This window comes from Lonchura striata, chromosome 30 (genome assembly GCF_050655825.1).
Source record: "Lonchura striata isolate lonStrDom1 chromosome 30, ASM5065582v1, whole genome shotgun sequence".
Taxonomy (NCBI): domain Eukaryota; kingdom Metazoa; phylum Chordata; class Aves; order Passeriformes; family Estrildidae; genus Lonchura; species Lonchura striata.
The window spans coordinates 7566527-7582468 of record NC_140732.1 but is presented as its reverse complement, the minus strand read 5'-3'; the positions used below and the strand labels follow the sequence as shown (position 1 = coordinate 7582468).

The following is a 15942-nucleotide window of genomic DNA, read 5'->3' as shown; positions in this document are numbered from 1 at the left end:
AGCCGATGCGGGTGGAGGAGGAGAAACATCTCAGGAGGGAGAAATCCGCAGGGAAGGGGAGATCCCGGGGGGGTGGGGGAGTCCCGAGCCCGCTCCAGATCCCGGAAAAATTCTGGGAATAAATCTGGAGAAGTTCTGGGTGGGGGAGAGGGCAGGGGAGGGGGAGGGGCAGACGAGAATTCCAGGGGAATCCCGGGAATCGGGAGGGATGGGGAACCTCAGCTCAGGGATCACGTGGGAGCCGGGAGTCAGCGACGGCCAAGGGAAAAACAAACGTCAAAATTCCCTGGAAAGCTCCAAAATCAGGGAAAAATCAAATCCGGCCGCGCTTTGGCACCTGCAGCTGCTGGGGAAAAAGCAGCGGAGGCAGAAAAGCTGGAAAAGCTCCTGGAAAAGCTCCTGGAAAAATTCCAGCAGTGCCAGCGAGGCGGGAAATCCGCCAGGATGAGGAATCTCATCCCGCAGCTGAGGGGGAGGATTCCCGGCGGGAATGTTTGCCTTGGCACCGGCCCCGGGAGCCGGAGCTCGCGGCGCCGCCGGAGTTCTCCGAGGCTTCTCCGAGGCTTTGGGGGAGCCCCGGAGCCGCCCGGGAGATCCCGGGAGAGCTTTTCCCACGGGAAAAGGGAGGGGCAGGTCAGGATGGGGGGGCTCTCCTGGGATCCAGCACCAGATCCGGGGATCCAGGAGGTGAGGAGGGATCTCAGGACATGATCCCAGGATCCAGGATGGGATCCAAACTCCAGGACACGATCCTGAGCTCCAGGATGGGATCCGGGGATCCAGGAGGTGAGGAGGGATTTCAGGACATGATCCCGAGCTCCAGCACGGGATCCGGGGATCCAGGAGGTGACCCAGAATCTCAGGACACGATCCTGAGCTCCAGGATGGGATCCGGGGATCCAGGAGGTGAGGTGGGATTTCAGGATATGATCCCGAGCTCCAGCACGGGATCCGGGGATCCAGGAGGTGAGGTGGGATTTCAGGACATGATCCCAGGATCCAGGATGGGATCTGGGGATCCAGGAGGTGAGGAGGGATCTCAGGATATGATCCCAGGATCCAGGATGGGATCCAAACTCCAGGACACGATCCTGAGGTCCAGGATGGGATCCAGGGATCCAGGAGGTGAGGTGGGATTTCAGGACATGATCCCAGGATCCAGGATGGGATCTGGGGATCCAGGAGGTGAGGAGGGATCTCAGGACATGATCCCAGGATCCAGGATGGGATCCAAACTCCAGGACACGATCCTGAGGTCCAGGATGGGATCCAGGGATCCAGGAGGTGAGGTGGGATTTCAGGACATGATCCCAGGATCCAGGATGGGATCCGGGGATCCAGGAGGTGAGGAGGGATTTCAGGACATGATCCCAGGATCCAGGATGTGACCCCAAACTCCAACACACGATCCCAAACTCCAACACATGATCCCAAACTCCAGGGCATAATCCCGAACTCCAGCATGTGATCCCAAACTCCAGGATGGGATCCTGGGATCCAGGACATGATCCAAAATTTCAGGACATGATCCCGAGCACCAGGACACAACCCTGAGGTCCAGGGCACCATCCTGAATTTCAGGACACGATCCCAAACTCCAGCACACGATCCCAAACTCCAACACATGATCCCAAACTCCAACACATGATCCCAAACTTCAGGACAGGATCCCAAACTCCAGGACACGATCCCAAGCTCCAGGACACGATCCCAAACTATAGGACATAATCCCAAACTTGCCCAAAAACAAGAATATTACAGGCCAAAAATTGAGAGTTTACAGCCCAAAACTCAGGATTTTACACCCCAAAAATCGGGATTTTAGGGCCCAAAACCTGGGGTTTTAGGGCCCAAAATTCAGGATTTTAGAGCCCGAAAATAAGGATTTTAGGGCCCAAAATTCATGATTTTGTGGCCCAAAATTCGGGATTTTAGGGCCTAAAATTCGGGATTGTAGGGCCCGGAATTTGGGATTTTAGAGCCCGAAAATAAGGATTTTAGGGCCCAAAATTCATGATTTTGTGGCCCAAAATTCGGGATTTTAGGGCCTAAAATTCGGGATTTTAGGGCCCGGAATTTGGGATTTTAGGGCCCGAAATTTGGGATTTTAGGGTCCGAAATTCGGGATTTTAGGGCCCGAAATTTGGGATTTTGGGGCGCACTGGGGAGCTGAAGCCGGTCCTTGTCCTACTTCGGGAAGTCCCGAAGCTCTGGCGGCGTTTCCCTGCCGGGTTTATTTTTACTCCGTGGCCCCGTTCCGGCTCCGGGAGGGGATTTGGGATTTGGGATGAGTTGGGATGTTATTTTTAGCCCCACAGGACGGGCACGGCAGCTGCTCCGAGCCGCCGCCGGAATTTTGGGCTCAGGAAGCCGAAAATCGGCCCCGGGCGCCGGCGCCGAGGGCGTGGGGGCACCTGGAGGAGCAGGGGGGAGGTCACGGGGTCAGGTCGGACCCAAAGGAGGATTTGGGGGGTCCCCGCGGCCCCAAAAAACTCTGGGAAGAGTTCCCGACCCAAAAAAAATTTGGGAAGAGCTCCAGACCCCAAAAGTCTTTGGGAAGAGCTCCTGACCCCAAAAAAACTTAGGGAAGAGTACCTGACCCAAAAAAACTTTGGGAAAATCTCCTGACCCCAAAAGTCTTCGGGAAGAGTTCCCAACCCCCAAAAAATTTGGGAAGAGATCTCAACCCCAAAAGTCCTCAGGAAGAGCTCCTGATCCCAAAAGTCTCTGGGAAGAGCTGCCGACTCCAAAAGTCTTTGGGAAGAGCTCCTGACCCCCAAAAATGTTTTTGAGACAAGCTCTCAACCCCAAAAATATTTGGGAAAAGTTCCCGACCCCAAAAACCTTTGGGAAGAGCTTCAGATCCCAAAATCCTTTGGGAAGAGCTCCAGACCCCCAAAATCCTTTGGGAAGAGCTCCAGACCCCAAAATCCTTTGGGAAGAGCTCCAGATCCCAAAAACCTTTGGGAAGAGCTCCTGACCCCAAAATCCTTTGGGAAGAGCTCCAGATCCCAAAATCCTTTGGGAAGAGCTCCAGATCCCAAAATCCTTTGGGAAGAGCTCCAGATCCCAAAAACCTTTGGGAAGAGCTCCTGACCCCAAAAACCTTTGGGAAGAGCTCCTGACCCCAAAAACCTTTGGGAAGAGCTCCAGATCCCAAAAACCTTTGGGAAGAGCTCCAGACCCCAAAATCCTTTGGGAAGAGCTCCAGATCCCAAAAACCTTTGGGAAGAGCTCCTGACTCCCAAAAACCTTTGGGAAGAGCTCCAGACCCCAAAATCCTTTGGGAAGAGCTCCTGACCCCAAAATCCTTTGGGAAGAGCTCCAGACTCCAAAATCCTTTGGGAAGAGCTCCAGATCCCAAAAACCTTTGGGAAGAGCTCCTGACCCCCAAAAACCTTTGGGAAGAGCTCCAGATCCCAAAATCCTTTGGGAAGAGCTCCTGCCCGGCCCATCCCATCGTTTCCTCCCCTGGCTCAGCCGTTCCCGGCACGGCCCCGCGGGCGCCGACCCCGATTTTGGGAGAAGTCCCGGGAACGGGGCCGGAGGTGGAGCACGGCCCCAGGAAATGTTTGGGGTCGTCCCGGGGAGTTCGGGGTGCCCGGCGGGGTCCCGGCGCGGCGCTCTCGGGGTTTTTCCTGGATCGGCTTCCAAGAACCGTAAAAAACTCCGGAAGTTGGCAAAGATCCCTCGGGATGGGCTCCAGGAGGGTTTGGAGGGTTCTGCTGGTGCCAAAATCCCGAATTCCAGCCAAAGTTTGGGTTGTAGGATTGGAGAAGCTCGGGGGAGGAGCCACCCCGTAGAACGAGACCGTTTCACCCCAAAGAAACCCCAAAAATCCCCCAAAACTCGCTGGGGTGGGTCCCAATTCAATCAGGGCCTGGGAGGCACCGGGGGCCATCTGCTCGTCCCAAAACCAGAACAAGTTCCGGCGCCGGAGAAACCCCGACCCCAAACCGGCTCCAAACACCCCAAAACCGGCTACAAACAGCCCAAAAACGGCTCCAAACAGCCCAAAAACGGCTCAAAACACCCCAAAAACGGCTCCAAACACCCCCCGACCCCAAACCGTCTCCAAACACCCCCTGACCCCAAAAACAGCTACAAACACCCCAAAAACAGCTCAAAACACCCCAAAAACGGCTCCAAACACCCCAAAAACAGCTCCAAACACCCCCTGACCCCAAACCGGCTCCAAACACCCCAAAAATGGCTCCAAACACCCCAAAAACGGCTCCAAACACCCCAAACCGGCTCCAAACACCCCAAAAACGGCTCCAAACACCCAAAAACGGCTCAAAACACCCCAAACCGGCTCAAAACACCCCAAAAACGGCTCCAAACACCCCAAAAACGGCTCAAAACACCCCAAACCGGCTCAAAACACCCCAAAAACGGCTCAAAACACCCCAAAAACGGCTCCAAACACCCCAAACCGGCTCAAAACACCCCAAAACGGCTCCAAACACCCCAAAAACGGCTCCAAATACCCCCTGACCCCAAAAACCGCTCCAAACACCCCAAAACGGCTCCAAACACCCCAAAAACGGCTCCAAACACCCCAAAAACGGCTCCAAACACCCCAAACCGGCTCCAAACACCCCAAAACCAGCTACAAACAGCCCAAAAACGGCTCCAAACACCCCAAAAACGGCTCCAAACACCCCAAACCGGCTCAAAACACCCCAAAACCGGCTCAAAACACCCCAAAAACGGCTCCAAATACCCCCTGACCCCAAAAACCGCTCCAAACACCCCAAAACGGCTCAAAACACCCCAAAACGGCTCCAAACACCCCAAAACGGCTCAAAACACCCCAAAACGGCTCCAAACACCCCAAAAACGGCTCCAAACACCCCAAAACTGCTCCAAACACCCCAAAAACGGCTCCAAACACCCCAAAAATGGCTCAAAACACCCCAAAAATGGCTCAAAACACCCCAAAAATGGCTCCAAACACCCCCTGACCACAAAAACTGCTCCAAACACCCCAAAAACGGCTCAAAACACCCCAAACCGGCTCCAAACACCCCAAAACCGGCTCAAAACACCCCAAAAATGGCTCCAAACACCCCAAACCGGCTCAAAACACCCCAAAAACGGCTCCAAACACCCCCTGACCCCAAACGCGGCTCTTGCCACCCCCACCGCAAAACAACCAAGACCCCCCCCAAAACAGCAACACCACCCCAGAACAACCAAAATCACCCCAAAAACAGCAAAACCCCCCCCAAAACAGCAACAGCTTCCCCAAAACAACCAAAATCACCCCAAAACCAGCAAAACCCCCCCCAAAACAGCAACAGCTTCCCCAAAACAACCAAAATCACCCCAAAACAACCAAAACCACCCCAAAACAACCGACACCATCACCAAGACAGCAACAGCATCCCCAAAACAACCAAAACCACCCCAAAACAACCAAAACCACCCCAAAACAACCGACACCATCACCAAGACAGCAACAGCATCACCAAAACAACCAACACCATAACGAGGAGAACCACGACCAAGAGAGACCCACCGCCATCCCCAAACCAACCAAAACGACCCCCAAAACAACCAAAATTACCCCAAAAACAGCAAAACCACCCCAAAAACAGCAACAGCATCCCCAAAACAACCAAAATTACCCCAAAACCACAACACCACCCCCAAAACAGCAACAGCATCCCGAAAACAATCAACACGACCCCCAAAATCAACCCAAAACCAGCAAAACCACCCCCAAAACAACCAACAGCTTCCCCAGACAGCAACACCATCACCAAAACAACCAACATCACCCCAAAACCGCCAAAATCAACCCAAAACCAGAAAAACCAGCCCAAAACAACCAAAATCACCCCAAAAACAGCAACATCACCCCCAAGACAACCACAGTTCCCCAAAACAACGAAAATCCCCCCAAAACAGCAAAACCATCCCCAAAACAGCAACAGCATCCCCAAAACAACCAAAACCACCCCAAAACAACCAAAATCACCCCAAAACCACCAACACCACCCCCAAAACAATCGACACCATCCCCAAGACAGCAACACCATCCCCAAAACCACCAACACCACCCCAAAACAACCAAAACCACTCCATAAGAACCAAAACCACCCCCAAAACAACCAAAACCACCCCAAAACCACCAAAATCACCCCAAAACAACAAAAACCACCCCATAAGAACCAAAACCACCCCCTAAACAACCAATATCACCCCAAAAACACCAAAATCACCCCAAAACCACCAACACCACCCCAAAACAACCAACACCACCCCAATAAGAACCAAAACCACCCCCAAAACCACCAAAATCACCCCAAAACAACCAAAACCACCCCAAAACCACCAAAATCACCCCAAAACAACCAACACCACCCCGTAAGAACCAAAACCACCCCCAAAACAACCAAAACCACCCAAATCACCCCAAAACAACCAACACCACCCCGTAAGAACCAACACCACCCCAAAACAACCGACACCATCACCAGGAGAGCAACACCATCCCCAAAACAACCAACACCACCCCAAAACAACCAAAACCAGTCTAAAACCACCAAAATCACCCCAAAACCACCAACACCACTCCATAAGAACCAAAACCACCCCAAAATAACCGACACCAGCCCGTAAGAACCAACACCACCCCCAAAACAACCTACACCATCACCAAGGCAGCAACAGCATCCCCAAAACAGCCAAAATCACCCCGAAACCACCAAAATCACCCCGTAAGAACCAACGCCACCCCCAAAACAACGGACACCATCACCAGGAGAGCCAACCCCCAGCCCAAAGCGGCGCCGGGGAGGAGCGACGGGCCCGGCGGGGCCGAGCCGGGGCGCGCGGCGCGGCCGGCGGCACTCACCGGCCTCGTCGTGCGATTCCAGGGCCACGCCGGGCTCGTGCCGGGCCGCCGGGGAGAAGAAGCCGGGCTCTTCGTCGGCGTCGTGGCGGCAGCCGGGCTCCCCGGTGCCGTAGAACGGTTCCGTGGTGTCGGTGTCGGCGTTGCGGCGGCAGCCGGGCTCCCCGGCGCCGTAGAACGGTTCCGTGGCGTCGGTGTTGGCGTCGCGGCGGCAGCCGGGCTCCCCGGCGCCGTAGAACGGTTCCGTGGCGTTGGCGTCGGTGTCGCGGCGGCAGCCGGGCTCCCCGGCGCTGTAGAACGGTTCCGTGGTGCCGGTGTCGGTGTTGCGGCGGCAGCCGGGCTCCCCGGTGCCGTAGAACGGTTCTGTGGTGTCGGCGTTGTGGTGGCAGCCGGGCTCCTCGGTGCCGTAGAACGGTTCCGCGGCGTCACGGCGGCAGCCGGGCTCCCCGGCGCCGTAGAACGGTTCCGCGGTGTCGGTGTCGGTGTCGCGGCGGCAGCCGGGCTCCGCGGTGCCGTAGAACGGTTCTGTGGTGTCAGTGTCGGCGTCGCGGCGGCAGCCGGGCTCCGCGGTGCCGGCGTCGGTGTCGTGGCGGCAGCCGGGCTCCCCGGCACGTGCGGGGAAGGCGTCGAAGGCGTCGGCGAAGGCGTCGAAGGCGCCGGGGCCGGGCGCCGGCGGCGTCGGGACGGTTCCGTCGGCGCCGCCGAGGCGCGCCGCCAAGGCCGCGCCGCTCGGGTCCATGGCGCGGCGCCGGCACGACCTGCGGGGAAGGGCAGAGGGTGAGGGAGGGCCACCAAAACCACGGAGCCCGCGCGGAACGGCAAGGGGTGAGCATCCCAAAAGTGGGAATGACAGCAATCCCAAAGAAATGAAGATCCCAAAAAGTGGGAATGACAGCAATCCCAAAGAAATAAAAATCCCAAAAAGTGGGAATGACAGCAATCCCAAAGAAATAAAAATCCCAAAAGTGGGAATGACAGCAATCCCAAAGAAATAAAAATCCCAAAAGTGGGAATGACAGCAATCCCAAAGAAATGAAGATCCCAAAAGTGGGAATGACAGCAATCCCAAAAAAATAAAAATCCCAAAAGTGGGAATGACAGCAATCCCAAAGAAATGAAGATCCCAAAAGTGGGAATGACAGCAATCCCAAAAAAATAAAAATCCAAAAAGTGGGAATGACAGCAATCCCAAAGAAATGATGATCCCAAAAAGTGGGAATGACAGCAATCCCAAAGAAATGAAGATCCCAAAAGTGGGAATGACAGCAATCCCAAAGAAATAAAAATCCCAAAAGTGGGAATGACAGCAATCCCAAAGAAATGAAGATCCCAAAAGTGGGAATGACAGCAATCCCAAAGAAATAAAAATCCCAAAAGTGGGAATGACAGCAATCCCAAAGAAACGAAGATCCAAAAAGTGGGAATGACAGCAATCCCAAAAAAACGAAGATCCAAAAAGTGGGAATGACAGCAATCCCAAAGAAATAAAAATCCCAAAAGTGGGAATGACAGCAATCCCAAAAAAATAAAAATCCCAAAAGTGGGAATGACAGCAATCCCAAAGAAATGAAAATCCCAAAAGTGGGAATGACAGCAATCCCAAAGAAATGAAAATCCCAAAAGTGGGAATGACAGCAATCCCAAAAAAACGAAGATCCCAAAAGTGGGAATGACAGCAATCCCAAAGAAATGAAGATCCCAAAAGTGGGAAGGACAGCAATCCCAAAGAAATGAATATCCCAAAAGTGGGAATGACAGCAATCCCAAAGAAATGAAGATCCCAAAAGTGGGAATGACAGCAATCCCAAAGAAATAAAAATCCCAAAAGTGGGAATGACAGCAATCCCAAAGAAATAAAGATCCCAAAAAGTGGGAATGACAGCAATCCCAAAGAAATGAAGATCCCAAAAGTGGGAATGACAGCAATCCCAAAGAAATGAAGATCCCAAAAGTGGGAATGACAGCAATCCCAAAGAAATGAAGATCCCAAAAGTGGGAATGACAGCAATCCCAAAGAAATAAAAATCCCAAAAGTGGGAATGACAGCAATCCCAAAGAAATGAAGATCCCAAAAGTGGGAATGACAGCAATCCCAAAAAAATAAAAATCCCAAAAGTGGGAATGACAGCAATCCCACAGAAATGAAGATCCCAAAAAGTGGGAATGACAGCAATCCCAAAGAAATAAAAATCCCAAAAATGGGAATGACAGCAATCCCAAAGAAATAAAAATCCCAAAAAGTGGGAATGACAGCAATCCCAAAGAAATAAAAATCCCAAAAGTGGGAATGACAGCAATCCCAAAGAAATAAAGATCCCAAAATTGCCTTTTCCTGCCCCAAGAGATCAGAATTTAAACAATTACTGAGAAATAAAGATCCCAAAATTGCCTTTTCATACTTCAAAAAGTGGGAATTAATTCTGGAGAAATTAAGATCCCAAAAGTGGGAATTACAACAATCCCGTGGAAATGAAGATCCCAAAATCACCTTTTCCTGCCCCAAAAGGTCAGAATTAAAACAATTCCTGAGAAATAAAAATCCCAAAATCGCCTTTCACTGCCCCAAAAGGTGGGAATTAAAACAATTCCAGAGAAATAAAGATTTTGAAATCCCCTTTCCCTGCCCCAAAAAGTGGGAATTAATTCCACAGGAATAAAGACCCCAAAACCGCCTTTTCCTGCCCCAAAAAATGGGAATTTAAACAATTCCACAGGAATAAAAGTCCCAAAATCGCCTTTTCCTGCCCCAAAAAGTGGGAATTAAAACAATTCCACAGGAATAAAGATCCCAAAACCGCCTTTTCCTGCCCCAAAAAATGGGAATTTAAGCAATTCCACAGGAATAAAAGTCCCGAAATCGCCTTTTCCTGCCCCAAAAAAACGGGAATTTAAACAATTCCACAGGAATAAGGGCGGGCCGGGAGGAGAAAATCGGGATGAAAAGCAGGGAAGAGGCGCTAAAAGCCGGGAATTGCTAAAAAAAACCGGGAATTGCTAAAAAACCGGGAATGGAGGAATTCGCAGCTGAAATGACCCGAGGAGAGGGAAGAGCCAAAAATACCCGCGAGGTTCGGAATGCAAATGAGCCCGGAATTATTCCAGCCGGGAGGGAATCCCAAACCCGCAGGAAATCCCAGATCCAGAGAAAATCCCAAATCCCAAACCCAGAGAAAATCCCAAACCCAGAGAAAATCCCAAATCCCAAACCCAGAGAAAATCCCAAACCCAGAGAAAATCCCAAATCCCAAACCTGGAGAAAATCCCAAACCCAGAGAAAATCCCAAATCCCAGAGAAAATCCCAAATCCCAAACCCGGAGAAAATCCCAAATCCCAAACCCGGAGAAAATCCCAAACCCAGAGAAAATCCCAAATCCCAAACCTGGAGGAAAGCTCAAACCCGGAGAAAATCCCAAACCCAGAGAAAATCCCAAATCCCAAACCCAGAGAAAATCCCAAACCCAGAGAAAATCCCAAACCCGGAGAAAATCCCAAACCCAGAGAAAATCCCAAATCCCAAACCCGGAGAAAATCCCAAACCCAGAGAAAATCCCAAACCCAGAGAAAATCCCAAATCCCAAACCCGGAGAAAATCCCAAACCCAGAGAAAATCCCAAATCCCAAACCCGGAGAAAATCCCAAATCCCAAACCCGGAGAAAATCCCAAATCTGGAGCAAAATCCCAAATCCCAAACCCGGAGAAAATCCCAAACCCAGAGAAAATCCCAAACCCAGAGAAAATCCCAAATCCCAAACCCGGAGAAAATCCCAAACCCAGAGAAAATCCCAAATCCCAAACCCGGAGAAAATCCCAAATCCCAAACCCGGAGAAAATCCCAAATCTGGAGCAAAATCCCAAATCCCAAACCTGGAGGAAATCCCAAATCCCAAACCCGGAGAAAATCCCAAACCCAGAGAAAATCCCAAATCCCAAACCCGGAGAAAATCCCAAATCTGGAGCAAAATCCCAAATCCCAAACCTGGAGGAAATCCCAAATCTCAAACCCGGAGAAAATCCCAAACCCAGAGAAAATCCCAAATCCCAAACCCGGAGAAAATCCCAAATACAGAGAAAATCCCAAATCCCAAACCTGGAGGGAATCTCAAACCCGGAGAAAATCCCAAATCCGGGGCAAAATCCCAAATACAGAGAAAATCCCAAATCTGGAGCAAAATCCCAAATCCCAAACCTGGAGAAAATCCCAAACCCGGAGCAAATCCCAAATCCCAAACCTGGAGGGAATCTCAAACCCGGAGAAAATCCCAAATCCGGGGCAAAATCCCAAATACAGAGAAAATCCCAAATCTGGAGTAAAATCCCAAATCTGGAGTAAAATCCCAAATCCCAAATACAGAGAAAATCCCAAATCTGGAGTAAAATCCCAAATCTGGAGCAAAATCCCAAATCCCAAACACAGAGAAAATCCCAAATCTGGAGCAAATCCCAAATCCCAAACCTGGAGGAAATCTCAAACCCGGAGCAAAATCCCAAATCCAGGGCAAAATCCCAAATCCAGAGCAAATCCCAAATCTGGAGCAAATCCCAAACTGAGAGCAAATCCCAAACCTGGAACAATTCCCAAATCCCGAGCAAATCCCAAATTCCAAACCTGGAAGAAATCCCAAATCCAGAACAAATCCCAAATCCCAAATCCAGAGCAAATCCCAAATCTGGAGCAAATCCCAAACTGAGAGCAAATCCCAAATCCCAAGTAAATCCCAAACCTGGAACAATTCCCAAATCCTGAGCAAATCCCAAATCCCAAATCTGGAGCAAATCCCAAACTGAGAGCAAATCCCAAATCCCAAGTAAATCCCAAACCTGGAACAATTCCCAAATCCTGAGCAAATCCCAAATCCCAAACTGAGAGCAAATCCCAAACTGAGAGCAAATCCCAAATCCCGAGTAAATCCCAAACCTGGAACAATTCCCAAATCCTGAGCAAATCCCAAATCCCAAATCCAGAGCAAATCCCAAATCTGGAGCAAATCCCAAACTGAGAGCAAATCCCAAATCCCGAGTAAATCCCAAACCTGGAACAATTCCCAAATCCTGAGCAAATCCCAAATCCCAAATCCTGAGCAAATCCCAAATCCCAAATCTGGAGCAAATCCCAAATCTGGAGCAAATCCCAATTCCCAAATCCTGAGCAAATCCCAAATCCCAAATCCTGAGCAAATCCCAAACCTGGAACAATTCCCAAATCCTGAGCAAATCCCAAATCCCAAATCTGGAGCAAATCCCAAATCTGGAGCAAATCCCAAATCTGGAGCAAATCCCAAATCCCAAACCTGAAGCAAATCCCAAATCCCAAACCTGAAGCAAATCCCAAATCCCAAATCCTGAGCAAATCCCAAATCCCAAATCCCGAGCAAATCCAGATTTTTCATTCCAGGTGCTCCAACCAGCTGCAGATTTTTGGGATATTCCACGAGCGGCACCCCAAAAATCCAACTGCTCGGGACGCCGTGATCCCAAAATCCGGCGCCACCTCGGCGCTCCCTCAAAGCCGCCGGGATTTTGGGGAGAAAATCCCAAATTTGTGATTCCAAATGGGAACGGGGCGAGGGCCGGAGCCACCTGCTCTTCCCAGGATCCGCCCGAAATCCGCTCAGAACCCCCAAATTCCCAAATTTCCCCCATTTCTGGGAATATCCCGGCTGGGAAAATGGCCCCGAATTCAGAGTTTTCCTCAAAATCCCGGGAATCGAGAACGTTTCTGGAATTATCCCAAAATTCCGATCCCGAATCCCTCGGGATCCCAAATCCCCGTGGTCATTTTTTGGGATCGGCACCACCCCCCAGGCCCAAATCCAGCTTTTCCAAAATTCCCTAAAACCCAAGGATCCTCCCCAAAAACCCCGCTGGGGGTGGGGATGGAGAAAAACTGGGATTTTCCCACATTTCCCGGCTCCCTAATGGAGAAAAACCGGGATTTTCCCTCTTTTCCCGGCTCCCTAATGGAAAAAAATCGGGATTTTCCCTCTTTTCCCGGCTCCCTAATGGAAAAAAATCGGGATTTTCCCACATTTCCCGGCTCCCTAATGGAGAAAAACCGGGATTTTCCCTCTTTTCCCGGCTCCCTAATGGAAAAAAATCGGGATTTTCCCTCTTTTCCCGGCTCCCTAATGGAGAAAAACCGGGATTTTCCCTCTTTTCCCGGCTCCCTAATGGAAAAAAACCGGGATTTTCCCTCTTTTCCCGGCTCCCTAATGGAGAAAAACCGGGATTTTCCCTCTTTTCCCGGCTCCCTAATGGAAAAAAACCGGGATTTTCCCTCTTTTCCCGGCTCCCTAATGGAGAAAAACCGGGATTTTCCCTCTTTTCCCGGCTCCCTAATGGAAAAAAATCGGGATTTTCCCTCTTTTCCCGGCTCCCTAATGGAGAAAAATCGGGATTTTCCCTCTTTTCCCGGCTCCCTAATGGAGAAAAATCGGGATTTTCCCTCTTTTCCCGGCTCCCTAATGGAAAAAAATCGGGATTTTCCCACATTTCCCGGCTCCCTAATGGAGAAAAACCGGGATTTTCCCTCTTTTCCCGGCTCCCTAATGGAGAAAAACCGGGATTTTCCCTCTTTTCCCGGCTCCCTAATGGAGAAAAACCGGGATTTTCCCTCTTTTCCCGGCTCCCTAAAATGCCCCGGGCTCTCACCTCGAGGTCCCGAGGCTTTTCCCGAATTCCCGGCGATTCCCAAAATCCCTGCCCCCCGCCCATCGTCCCAAAAAAAGGCGGAGCGGGATTTGGGGCGATTTAAATGCAAAACGGGCAATTCCCGCCTCTTCCCCAGGGAAAAAAACTGGGAAAAAGGGGCCAAAGCTCCCGGGAATTCCCGCACTGGGGGGGGCTCCAAAAATTTGGGATCCGTGGGGGTTTCGTTTTTTATTCCCTGCGGGAATCGCGGGTGGGGAATGGGCTCCAGCACGCTGCCAAAGCTGCCGTTTTTCCCAATTTTCCAGCGATTTTCCAGCAATTTTCCCCTTTTTTCCATTTTCTACCAGAGCATTCCCGGTCTGGAATGCTCCCGCACCCAAAACCCGAGTGTTTTTCCTCATTTTTCCCGGGAAAAAAAAACAATTCCAACCTGGATTTTCCCCCTCGACTCAGCCTTGACTCGTGGATTTATGGAATTTTTTTCCCCCCAAAATTCCCTTTTTTTTTTTTTTCCAGGATAAACCCACGTGAACGGCTCCAAATTCCTGGTGGGGTTTTTTTTCCCCTTTTTTTTCCCTCCCAAAGCAGGAGGAAAACGCAGGAATCGGAATTTTCTCCTCCTCCTCCAGGTCAGGGCCGAGGATCCCACACATTCCGGGACCATCCATGTGTTTTTCCCAGAGGAAATTCTCCTCCTCCTCCTCCTCCTCCAGGTCACAGCCGCATTCCCAAGGTCCTGGAGGTCTCTTTGGAATTTTTTCCTTGTTTTTTTTAAATTTTCCTGGAGTTTTTTCACCTTTTCCCCACGGTTTTTCCCTGTTTTTTTCCCCTCCTATTCCAGAACGAGAGGGTGGAAGCCCCAAGCGCAATCCCAGATAATTTTGGGAAGTGCCTGTGAGCCCTTAACGAGCTCATTTAGCCCAAAATCGGCTTTTTTCCCCCCAAATAAATCCCCCCGGGAGCTCCTCCTGGGCTGCTCCAGCCATCCCAAACTCCTGCACCGAGGGGATTTTCGGGATCCGGGGTTTGGGATCCTCGCGGAATTCGGGTGTGGCTGCCCCAAAAAGGTCGGAATGAGCCCAAAGCTGCTCCAGGATGATCCCAAATCTGCTCCAGAAGGTCCTGGATGATCCCAAAGCTCCTCCAGGACAATCCCAAAGCTGCTCCAGAAATCCTGGATGATCCCAAAGCTGCTCCAGGATGATCCCAAAGCTGTTCCAGAGGTCCTGGATGACCCCAAAGCTGCTCCAGAAGGTCCTGGATGATCCCAAAACTCCTCCAGGACAATCCCAAAGCTGCTCCAAGAGTTCAGGATGATCCCAAAGTTGCTCCAAAGTTTCTGGGGATGATCCCAAAGCTGCTCCAAGAATTCAGGATCATCCCAAAATTGATCCAAGGGGTCCCAAATAATCCCAAAGATGATTCAAGCGTCTTGTGGATGATCCCAAAACTGCTCCAAGAGTTCAGGATGATCCCAAAGCTGCTCCAGAACAATCCCAAAACTGCTCCAGAGGTCCTGGATGATCCCAAAGCTGCTCCAGGACAATCCCAAAGCTGCTCCAAGAGGTGCCAGGATGGTCCCAAAGCTGCTCCAAAGGCCTCCAAGAAGTTCCCCGTGCAGACCCTGCCCTGCCCAGCCCCAGCTCGGGGCTTCTACTGGACACAGCCCACACCTGGATCAACCTGGATCCCCCTACAGCCCCGCCCTGCACACCTGGATCCACCTGGACCCCCCTACAGCCCCGCCCTGCACACCTGGATCAACCTGGATCCCCCTACAGCCCCGCCCTGCACACCTGGATCCACCTGGACCCCCCTACAGACCCACCCTGCACACCTGGGCACTGTCACAGCCCCGCCCTGCACACCTGGATCCACCTGGACCCCACCACAGACCCCCCTCTTACCTGTCCGGGAGCCCCAGAACCCCTCCCAGACTCCGTGACCCTCCCTCAATCCAGCCTCCCCTCACCTGGGTCCCCCCATGTTCCCCTCAGTGTCCCCTCATGGTTCCTCACTCACAATCCCCTCACTGTCCCCTCACGTTCACCTCTTGATCTCCTCGCTGTCTCCTCACGATCCCCTCACAATCTTCTCACTGTCCCCTCACAAGTTCTCATCACCATCCCCTCAATGTCCCCTCACGGTTCTCCCCTCACATCCCCCTCACGTTCCTCTCATGGTTCCCCTCGCACAGTTCCCTCATATTCCCCTCAGGATCCCTTCACGATCCTCTTCCAATTCCCTCACATTTCCCTCACGATCCCCTCACATTCCCCTCATGATCCCCTCACGTTCTCCTCACCTTCCCCTCATGGTTCCTCTCGCACAGTTCCCTCACATTCCCCTCATGATCCTCTTCCAATTCCTTCACATTCCCCTCAGGATCCCCTCACTGTCCCCTCACGATCCTCTCCTGATTCCCTCACG

At 51.6% G+C, this 15942-nt stretch overlaps 1 protein-coding gene and 1 long non-coding RNA gene across 2 annotated transcripts in view; both read right to left on the bottom strand.

The window, feature by feature from the left end:
* The window catches only part of WIZ (WIZ zinc finger), a 44051-nt gene extending 36442 nt beyond the window's left edge, over positions 1 to 7609 (bottom strand). The window contains exon 1 of the mRNA XM_085563130.1: positions 6866 to 7609. Within this exon, the coding sequence (XP_085419256.1) occupies positions 6866 to 7601 (736 nt within the window). The 5' untranslated portion in view covers positions 7602 to 7609. The remainder of the gene's footprint in view (positions 1 to 6865) is intronic.
* Positions 7610 to 13723: 6114 nt separating this feature from the next.
* Positions 13724 to 15694, bottom strand: LOC146764981 (uncharacterized). The gene is made up of 2 exons (XR_014950471.1): positions 14704 to 15694; positions 13724 to 14597 (listed from the first exon to the last, which is right to left on the bottom strand). It is a non-coding gene; the product is annotated as an uncharacterized LOC146764981 (long non-coding RNA).
* Positions 15695 to 15942: the final 248 nt, after the last annotated feature.